Raw genomic sequence first — 11158 nt, forward strand, 5'->3', positions numbered from 1 at the left:
GTCCGAATTAAAGAAACGAATTAATAAGTATGGAACGAAGCGAAAATAGGTAGGTACACTTCGTTTATTAAATATTCAGATATAATAAAACTATCGCCAATGTTTTCCGACTAACTTAATGCGACCATTAAACACCATTTCGTATTAATTATTTAGATTATTCAATGAAGAAAGCAGCCGTACCGTTTCCGTTCCCGCCAAAAAGCCATATAATGTGGTCGGTTTCAACAAATAAAGCTGAGGGCACTATTGGGCCTATATTTTGTCCTTGTCTAACATTATGATAATAAAAAATTGCCTAATGTAGCTACACGGTTAACTAATTAAAACGACGCATAGCAATGGAGTTTTGTGTCTATGATACTGACCCCTGATTGGCTGATAGAATAGGTGGCCGCCATCTTGGCTTCCAATTATTTGGATGTACATTACACGGATGGGCAATCCGTGTACGGACTGATAATTCGCAGCCAATATTTCCCGACCATGGATTGTACACGCACGTATTCCGTGTACATTGTTATGTACACGGATTATCAGGTCGTACATTACGTGGATGTACATTAACCGGACTCACCGACAATACCGACATACGTTTTGTTGTTTTGTTTTAGTGTTTTAGTCTTGGATTTTACCCTTCGCCTTTCTTGATTAGGTACTTGTAGTTGTTATGTTATTGACTTATGGCTTTGTGACTTGGCTTCGGCCTTAATTTTGAAAACAATATAAGACATGGTTTCGGCCTTAATTTTGAAATCAAACTAAGACATGGCTTCGGCCTTAATTTTGAAAACAAACTAAGACTTGGCTTTGGCCTTAATTTTGAAAACAAACTAAGACTTGGCTTCGGCCTTAATTTGGAAAACAATATAAGACATGGCTTCGGCCTTAATTTTGAAAACAAAGTAAGACTTGGCTTCGGCCTTAATTTTGAAAACAAACTAAGACTTGGCTTCGGCCTTAATTTTGTAAACAATATAAGACTTGGCTTCGGCCTTAATTTGAAAATAATATAAGACTTGGCTTCGGCCTTAATTTTGAAAACAAACTAAGACATGGTTTCGGCCCTAATTCTGAAATCAAACAAAGAATTGGCTTATGCCTTAATTGTGTAAAAATACGCCAGACTTGATTTAGGCCTTCTATGAATTTTATAACTAAAAAAAATACTCTTCTCATCAAAAAAATCGAAACACCTTGCAAGTTTACGTTTTGTCAGGATTATCAGAAAAATGTGTACATTTAGGAATAAATGTTAAATGTCGTTTAATAGTGAGTAATATGAGCTTATCAAATCTTAATGTTAATGTTCTAAATTTAAATGAATTTTTCATAGGTTTCGTATTTTGTTAAATGAGTCATTTTTATTCCGTATGGAGTATAAAGGAAATGGATAAAACAACACAAGTAAATGAAAAAAAAAGCTAAAAAACGTTTATTTAATAACTTGTATTCCCTCCCCGAGCTCTAATTACTGCTTCCATACGGTTCTTCATCGATCGGATGAGAGTCACGATCACATGCTGTGGTATATTGTCCCATTCCTCTTGGATTGCATCTTGCAGCTGGCTAAGTGTTTCTGGGGCAGGATCTCTTGCTCGAATTCGTCTCTTTAATTCATCCCACAGATGTTCAATGGGATTCATGTCCGGGCTTCTTGCTGGCCATTCCATAATAGAGATATCGACTTCGTTAAAATAATCTCGTACGACGCCCGCGGTGTGAGCCCTAGCATTGTCGTGCATAAATATGAAGCCGTTGCCAATAAAATGTGCATAGGGCATCACATGAGGCTCGAGACACTCTTCGACGTACCGATGACAGTTTAGTGCAGGCAGACGTGGCCCAGACACGAAAGCAAGCTCTGTCTTACCGTCGGCGCTGATTCCTCCCCAAACCGTCCACGAACCGCCACCATAGCTGACCTTTTCTTCAATGCAGCATTGTGCATAGCGTTCTCCGTCTCTTCTGTAGACCTTGTTCCTTCCGTCGTTACCATACAGCATAATTTTACACTCATCAGAAAAGAGAACTTTGCTCCACTGTAGATATGACCAATTTAGGTGCTCACGTGCAAAGTTAAGGCGCGCTCTTCGATGGTCTGCAGTTAATTTCGGCCCATTTGCTGGCTTATGCGGTACCAGTCCACGATCCTTCAACCTTCTTCTAATTGTAGAGTCACTTACAGCCACCCTTCGTACAACACGAAGCCGCTGCTGCAGTTGAAAAGCGTTAAGGCGTCGATTTCTTAAAGAAGTTGTTACAATAAATCGATCATCTCGCTCAGAAGTGACCCGATTCCTGCCAGATCCTGAACGGCGCGTGAACAAACCAGTCTCCCGATAACGTTTATAGACTCTATGAACAGATGACAGGCTTAGATGCAGTCTTGCAGCCACAACACGCTGACTAAGGCCAGAATCCAGCAATGCCACAACTTGGGCGGCTTCTGTGGGCGAAGTATCCATACGTTTTAGAAAAAAAAACCTTTTTTCAGACGTCCCAAAGTCACAGTATTGAAATAAAAAACAAAAAGTTTAAGGATAGGCGCCAATTTTTAGTTTTTAAACGCTAAATGTACTCCAACCCTAAACACACATTTGTCTCAAAACAGTGATTCATTTCGTTTATAAGATAAACAAATGAAATTCTAATTTTGAATTTAGAATTTTCGCTTATTACTGTAATGGCCAAACTGCCAGCTATACATTTATGTATTTTTTTTCATCGTATGAATTCTTTTTTGTGTTAAATTCGGACAGAAACAATGAAAACGGAAGTGTTTCGATTTTTTTGATGAGAAGTGTATATATAAATAAATATAACACATGACTTGGCTGTATGGGCTATGATCCCTTTGCCTGTCCTACGGACAAAATAATCAAAAAAAAAAAAGTAACTCATATAAAAAAAATCTAATAAGTTCGGAGTAGTGTTGCCGAAAAATCGATAGTTTTACTATCGATAGTAAACAGCCAAAATCATCTACCCAATCGATAGGCCTATCGATAGTATCGATAGCTCTTTTTTGGCGATACTATTGATAAGCACCGATAGTATCGATACTATCTATGCTTTTGACTGAAATGTACCTACTTAACTTCTAATGTTCTGGGTGATAAAAAACCCGAATGTACTAAGTAGGTAACATTCTTACATATCTGAATTTATAGAACCATGCCGATCTAGGTTTCAAGCAAGTTCCATTTGTCCACATTTCGGCCATAAAGTCATTAATTATGTTGACTAAACACTGGTGCTAATTTCTGTAAATACCTTTCCTTTTCGACGGATATGAAAATGACGGATATAACTTAAAATAAAATTAGGCGGTGTCTGCAGGAATCAGGGCCACTGAACACTTAAATAAAACTAAACATAAATATAGAAAATTGAAAATTTAATGAAAAATAATGTAGATTCTCAATTGACAAGTCAATGTGTTTATGTAAAATTACACTCTGTATATAAATCAATTTATATGCATATAAATAATATCATGTCATGATTATAATTATAACATACAGCAGTTAGGCAGTTTATGTTTATGTTATGATTATAATTATATTTTTATATAATTATCACTAACAAAGGCAGTATGTTATCTAGATTATCCACTCATTATTCTATTCTAAAGACTAAATATTTTTTAATAAAATTGGACGGAAGGTGACTACTATCTGGATTAGGTGGCTCATACAACTTGATAAAGTGATCATAGATCTTGATCAAGATTTATGTGTATGTTCCACCCAAGTGTCGTAAAAAATCATGAATAATCTAGTAATGTGCAATAGCAGTTATTATTTACACCTAAACATAAGTATTCTTACGATAAGCAAGCAAATGTTAAAGTTCACTAGATAAAATATAAGTACAATATTCTCTACAAAAATAATAGTATACATTAAATCAAATCCAAAAATAATATAAAGAGAAAATTGATACAAGGAAAATAACCCATTATCAAAAAGGTACCTGATATGTAAGGTCCTATTAGATATCTTAAAAATAATCAGAGCATACTTTAGCTCTAAAGGATGGATGGATGTTTGCTTGTGATTTTAATTCTTCACATAAAGTGCCATCAACAACTTTCTGTAGGTATGTTGTATAAGACATGTTTGTTATACCATTCTATTATAAGATTTGTGACTTGTGTTGTTATGCTCTATACACTAAAGATAAGAGTAATGTTGATCCTATTAACAAACTCACTGAAGACTGCACTGTTATGCTGCCACTCTGAAAATAAGAAATTAATGTTTTTAACTATTATAATTATAATATTGCTTATAGGTAATTTTATAAGATATCTATTAATCTAACCAAAAGGCAAATAAATCTACCCTAACACCACACTACAACTCAAATAAAAAGAAATCTAAAAAACACTCAACAAAGATGAATGAATACATTCTTCTTTTTATTGTGTGGGTTGTGAGGTGGAATAGCAGCCTCATCAACCCTGGTGTCAGGGTTATGATTGAGCCTGCAAAAGCCCCTGACATGGCCCATGTAACAATTACTCACTTACATCAGTAAATAGTAACCAGGACCAACAAATAAATACATTAGAAAGCAACCATAATTCAAATATATGCTACAAAAATAATAATACTTCAACTTCATGATTTATGGCAACTGGGGGGCTAAAAAGGAAACATCGAAGCAATTCAGTTAAAAAAGCAATATTGCAATTTGACATTCGCGCATGTAAAAGTAAGTGCGCAATGCAAACAAATGTCAAATAGCAATATTGCTTTCTTAGATGAATTGCTTTGATGCGGCCATTTTAACCCCCCTTCTTCTTATTGTGTTGATGGCAAACTAAATAGCCCAAAACATGGCAACAAGTATAGCGCTATCTGCAGCGCTCATCAGATCCTCTTGCACCATTACTGCCAAAGTCAAGTATAAAAAAGACACTTGTCCATAGAAAAGCAATAATACTTACAATAATATAATAGTTGCAACGGTCTCCTTGGCAACAGTCTGAGCACACCCAGTCCTGATACCAGATGTGGGTGCACAAAGGCATGTTACGCTGTCTCGTTAGTGCACATTCAGTCTTGTTGGAACACCGCTTGGATACATAGTACTGTTTCTGAGCCCCTTGCGACCAGTAGGGCGTGCTACCCCATTTGATTTCAGTCAGACAAACATCTTGATTGTACTCGCAAGTCTTTATGGTCTTCACACATTTTTCATTGTTGTCTTCTTGATTCTCACACACATAGCACTCTAATGCAATTACTGTAACAAATAAACATTATTCATACATAAAAACAAGCACTAAAATAAAATCACTACAGTAAGGAATTATAGTTCTACTACCTTCTGCAAGAGTTAAAAGAAGTATAACTGACACAGTTCCTACAATATAATATTGTTTCATGTTGTTTAATTCAAAACGCTGTGGATAAAGGTATGGTTAATATGTATTTACTACTTTTTGTATGTTATTTACAAGTACAATACCACACCCGCTAGAACAACGCAAGGAATGAATGATTCCGATTTTTTTTATTTGTTTTCCCCGAAGGGTAAGGCAAAGGGAACTGCCCATACAGCCATGTCTGACGTATTTTTTTTCTTGATGATTAATGAAATGATGAAAGGTGATGATGATGAAACCTAAGCCCCCACCCTCGGAGTAGACTCCTACTCCGAACCCCAAACGAATTAACTCAAAAGTCCGCATAAACTTTTGAGTTATGAAGCGGCTTCCCGGCACGAAGCGAAAATAGGCAGATACACTTTGTTCATTGAATATACTCCAATATAATAACACTCGCGAATGTCTTCCGACTAACTTAATGCGATCATTAACCACAAAACACCACTTCGTATTAATTATTTAGATTACTCAATGAAGAAAGCAACTGTCCCGTTCCCGTTTCCCTCTTTACCCTACATCCCCCCGGTAAAACAGTGCTTCAGATGTTTAAGATATGGTCATTTGGGAAAATTCTGTAAAAATTCTGAAAGATGTTAAATTTGTGGTGATCAGCACAATTTTAAATCGTGCACCTCTTCATCAGACAAAGCTATCTGTGTCCACTGTCAGGGAAATCACTTGTCTATTTCGGGACAATGTCCTATAAAGAAACAAAAAATAATTGAAAATAAAAATAAAGTTATGCCGACACCTTTTTCAGATTTATTCAGCAATAAAAATAAACACTTTCCATCACTCAGCAAAACAGAAAATAGTCGGGAATTAATAAATTTAATTCTATCTAATAAAAACGCATTAACTTTGCTCACAGAATCTATAATAAAAGTTATTACATTAAACAAAGTAAACAACACAAGTATTAGCTCTCAAATGATAACAGATACAATAAAAGAAACTATTCAGCATAAAAATAAAAATCCTTCAAATTCTCAGCCCAAACAATAAATATAATGCAGTGGAACGCACAGAGTTTGTTAAGTAATAGACATGAATTTGAAAAATTTGTCTTTGATAATAACATACATATATCTATTATTAGTGAAACTTGGTTTAAATCTTGTACAATTTTTAATATTAAAGGGTACTCCACTGTCCGTAATGATTGCGGCAATGACCACAATGGAGTAGCCATTCTAATACATAAAAGTCTAGTATTTCGTAAATTAGACACTTTATTTGATGACTCACTACAAAACGTTGTAGTTCAGGTTCAAATTGATCAAAAATACATATCTATCGCTAGTTTTTACAGTCCAGGTAATTGTAATCCTACCTTTAATAAAGGTAGATTTGACAATTTGATTCGGAGTATTCCAAAACCGTTGATTATTGCAGGCGATTTCAATGCACATCACACCATTTGGGGGTGTGGTAGTATTGATACACGAGGCAGAAGCGTCTTGGACTCCATGGATGAGAATGAATTGGTTCTCTTGAATGACGGACGTGCAACGACAACAGGTACCCTTAGTTGGCGGCCAAATGGCCTTGATTTAACATTGGTTTCCTCATCACTGGCCTTGTCATGTGAATGGCAGGTCATGTCAGATCCCTTAGGTGGTAGCTATCATCTAACCACTTTGACGAAGTATTATTTTACATCTTCTCCTTCAGTTGCTACAGACTCTTCGGCGAACATCCCGCCTCACGCCAACCTGAAAATGGTAGATTGGGAGCTATATGAGAAACGTGTAAATGAGTTGTTATCCGAATTTCGAATTGATGTTTGTAATTTAATTGAGAGCTGTAACAATTTCTGCAATATCATCATTTCTACTATAAATGAATGTGTAGTATGTTCAAGGTCTGGCAGTACTAGCAAAGTTATTTCACCCTCAACTTCTCATAATAATAAACATAGAACTAAAAATCTAATCCCTCTAATCTGGTGGAACGAAAAATGTACTAAAAGTGTAAATAATTGTAAACATGCATATTTAGAATTTAAATTAAATCCTTGTGTCGATACTTTTATCAACTTCAAGCGAGCGCAAGCCCTTAAAAAACGCACATTAAAGCAGGAACGTAAATCGTCATGGGAAAATTTTTGTATATCTATTTCCAGACTAACACCAATGAAACTAATTTGGTCTAAAACTAGGAAATTTAATAAAACCTTTTCAACACGCAGTGAGTTTTCTAGTCAAGCCTGGGTATTTCAGTTTTTGCGCAAGTATACTCCTGACACAGCTGAAAAATTGTCTGACAATAATCACTTTAATATATTATTAAGTTCCACGAATTCTTTTCTAGCAACAGTCTTTTCTATTGAAGAATTAAAATCAGCCTTAAGATCTCGTAAGGATACAGCATGTGGCCTGGATTGGGTGTCATACAAAATGCCTAAATTACAAAATCCATCCAGTATGTTATTATTCTTGAATTTACTAAATTATCTGTGGCAAAACGGCTTAATCCCTGAACAATGGAAGACAGATTGTATAGTGCCTATTTTAAAACCTGGCAAGGATAGTAGCCATGCTGATTCATATCGTCCTATAACACTAAGTTCTTGTGTTGGTAAAATAGCTGAACAACTGATTAAACAGCGTTTGGAATTCTTCATTGAAAGCAATAGTATCTTACCAGCTAATCAATTTGGCTTTCGTCGAGGACGGTCGGCGCGGGAAAGCCTGAGTCACTTTTGTCTGGATGTCCGTGATGCTCTGTCTCGTGATCAGAGTTTGGGTTGTATTTTCTTCGATGTTGTTGGCGCTTTTAATAATGTTAATTTGGATATTTTAACAACTGTTCTGTCTTCATTGCAGTTGTCTGGAAAAATAATTAATTGGATATTTAATTTCTTGCATGGTCGAAAAATCTTTATTAAACATGATAATCAGTTAATTGGTCCTAGAAATTCCTTCAAAGGAGTATCTCAAGGTGGGATTTTAAGCCCATTGTTGTTCATACTGTATATTCATAAATTAAATTTAGTTTTAGGCAGTGAAACTCAAAATTTACAATTTGCTGATGACTTGGCTGTGTATTGTTCTGGTACTGAGTTGCCTGATATTCTAGGGAAACTTAATGCTGCTCTCTTAAACTTGCAGACTTATTTTGAAAGTCTTGGTTTAGAGATCAGCACTGACAAAAGTAAAGTAGTTATCTTTTCTAAAAAAATGGTTAAAACGTCAAGTGTTAAACTTTATTATAATAATAGATTGCTGCCTGTTGATAATACAGTTAAGTTTTTGGGTGTTTTATTTCAGCATAATTTTAAGTTTGAAAAATATCTCGATTGCTTAACAACTCGTGCATCCAAATCCTGTAATATATTAAAATCTTTAACTGGTACCTATTGGGGTGCAGATCCCAAAATTTTATTGATTCTTTATAAATCTATTGTAAGAAGTCATTTTGAATATGCTTTTTTTTGCTTTTCTAGTGTAAGTAAATTTGTTGAAAAATTAGAAAAGATTCAGATGCATTTATTCTTGGTGCAATGTGCTCCACCCCCATCATATCGATGCAGGTGGAATGTAATGTACCTCCTTTGTTAAGCAGGTTCAAATATCTCATCTTTAAGTTTCTATTGAAAATTTCTTCTATTAAAAATCATCCTTTGCTTCTGAAGTTGCAGTCTTCTTCCTCAAGAATTAGTAGTTCATATTTTGGTTCCCTTGGGCAGCTTCTGCCTGAAATTATAAATTTACAAAAAGATTTTAATTTGTATTCAAGTTCTTTATGGCCTTGCTATGAGAACTCTTTTGATTCTAAATTCTTTCCAATGAAAATTGATATAAATTCATCTTTGAAATGTAAGGAAGATGTATATTCTTTTTCGAATGGTTGGTCTGATCATCATCAGGTTTATACTGACGGTGCCAAAAATAGCAAATCTGTTTCTGCTGCAATTTATGATGCCCATGCTAAGGGGGGACATGGGTATAAACTGCCTTCATTTGTCAGTAGCTATACAGCTGAATGTTTGGCTATTCTAATAGCTTTAGATTATATTGAGTCTCAGGATGGCAACAAGTGGCTAATAGTTTCAGATTGTATGAGTGTTCTTCAAGCTCTTAATAATTCCAACCTTACTAGTCATACCAACTACATAATCTATGACATAAGGGAAAAATATAAAAATCTGTCAATAAACAATAAAAATATAATATTGACTTGGACACCGTCACACATTGGTGTGGTTGGTAATGAGCAGGCAGACTTTTTTGCCAGATCCATAACAAATAGTTCCCAGTCTCACCCCATTTAAAAATGTCTTAGTTCCTGATTCTGACATCGTAGCTATTGTCAGGTCAAAGTTGAAAAATGAATTTAATGAAACATGGCAGGAAATTATTCAAACTAAAGGCAAATGGTATGCCGAAATTAATAATAGTTTATCAACACCATGGTTTACTAAAGGTACTCTGTACCCCGGTAGAAAATTTTATTCAATTATATGTCGTCTTAGACTAGGACATTGCCGTTTTAATGCCCACTTAAATAGAATCAAAATTCTCACATCACCTACTTGTAATTTCTGTAACTCTGCTGATCAGACTTTGCAACATCTTTTCTTTGATTGCAGTAGTTTCACTCTTCCCAGATTGCTTCTCATAGACCGCCTCCTGAACATATATCGTACAGCTGAAGAAATCCCGCTCTCCCTTCAGCAACTTCTCAAAAACAGGGACTGTTATAAGCCCCTCTATGAATTTGTTTTAGCAACTTTTGGAGATATTTGATTGTCTAAACATTCTTTCTTTCTTTTTGATTATTGCTTTGAAATACCTTGAATTTGAATATATTTATGTTCTTTTTTACGTTTTGACTTTCTTTTCTTTTGTGTATCTTTTGTTTTTGTTTCAATTCAATGTTGTGTTGACAGATGTCAACCGACAATACCGACATACGTTTTGTTGTTTTGTTTTAGTGTTTTAGTCTTGGATTTTACCCTTCGCCTTTCTTGATTAGGTACTTGTAGTTGTTATGTTATTGACTTATGGCTTTGTGACTTGGCTTCGGCCTTAATTTTGAAAACAATATAAGACATGGTTTCGGCCTTAATTTTGAAATCAAACTAAGACATGGCTTCGGCCTTAATTTTGAAAACAAACTAAGACTTGGCTTTGGCCTTAATTTTGAAAACAAACTAAGACTTGGCTTCGGCCTTAATTTGGAAAACAATATAAGACATGGCTTCGGCCTTAATTTTGAAAACAAAGTAAGACTTGGCTTCGGCCTTAATTTTGAAAACAAACTAAGACTTGGCTTCGGCCTTAATTTTGTAAACAATATAAGACTTGGCTTCGGCCTTAATTTGAAAATAATATAAGACTTGGCTTCGGCCTTAATTTTGAAAACAAACTAAGACATGGTTTCGGCCCTAATTCTGAAATCAAACAAAGAATTGGCTTATGCCTTAATTGTGTAAAAATACGCCAGACTTGATTTAGGCCTTCTATGAATTTTATAACTAAAAAAAATACTCTTCTCATCAAAAAAATCGAAACACCTTGCAAGTTTACGTTTTGTCAGGATTATCAGAAAAATGTGTACATTTAGGAATAAATGTTAAATGTCGTTTAATAGTGAGTAATATGAGCTTATCAAATCTTAATGTTAATGTTCTAAATTTAAATGAATTTTTCATAGGTTTCGTATTTTGTTAAATGAGTCATTTTTATTCCGTATGGAGTATAAAGGAAATGGATAAAACAACACAAGTAAATGAAAAAAAAAGCTAAAAAA

At 34.7% G+C, this 11158-nt stretch overlaps 1 protein-coding gene and 1 long non-coding RNA gene across 2 annotated transcripts in view; both read right to left on the reverse strand.

Moving 5' to 3' along the window:
- The window catches only part of LOC126367287 (uncharacterized), a 28816-nt gene extending 18527 nt beyond the window's left edge, over positions 1 to 10289 (reverse strand). The window contains exons 1-3 of the long non-coding RNA XR_007566466.1: positions 9939 to 10289; positions 8953 to 9099; positions 8048 to 8233 (exon numbers count right to left, since the gene is read on the reverse strand). This is a non-coding gene — a long non-coding RNA (uncharacterized LOC126367287). The remainder of the gene's footprint in view (positions 1 to 8047; positions 8234 to 8952; positions 9100 to 9938) is intronic.
- Positions 3384 to 5516, reverse strand: LOC126367279 (uncharacterized). The gene is made up of 3 exons (XM_050010712.1): positions 5338 to 5516; positions 4958 to 5256; positions 3384 to 4245 (listed from the first exon to the last, which is right to left on the reverse strand). Exons 1-3 carry the CDS (start codon positions 5396 to 5398, stop codon positions 4165 to 4167), a joined length of 441 nt encoding a protein of 146 aa, XP_049866669.1. The 5' UTR covers positions 5399 to 5516; the 3' UTR covers positions 3384 to 4164.
- Positions 10290 to 11158: the final 869 nt, after the last annotated feature.

The sequence above is a fragment of the Pectinophora gossypiella genome, chromosome 6 (genome assembly GCF_024362695.1).
Source record: "Pectinophora gossypiella chromosome 6, ilPecGoss1.1, whole genome shotgun sequence".
Classification (NCBI taxonomy): Eukaryota; Metazoa; Arthropoda; class Insecta; order Lepidoptera; family Gelechiidae; genus Pectinophora; species Pectinophora gossypiella.

Excerpts from the sequence above, each read along its gene's own strand:
- LOC126367279 (XM_050010712.1), bottom strand. The coding sequence starts at position 5,398 with ATGAAACAATATTATATTGTAGGAACTGTGTCAGTTATACTTCTTTTA. Across the intron at positions 5,257-5,337 it reads TCTTTTAACTCTTGCAGAAG|TAATTGCATTAGAGTGCTAT; the intron begins GTAGTAGAACTA and ends TATTTGTTACAG. Across the intron at positions 4,246-4,957 it reads GTTGCAACTATTATATTATT|AGTGGCAGCATAACAGTGCA; the intron begins GTAAGTATTATT and ends TCTTATTTTCAG.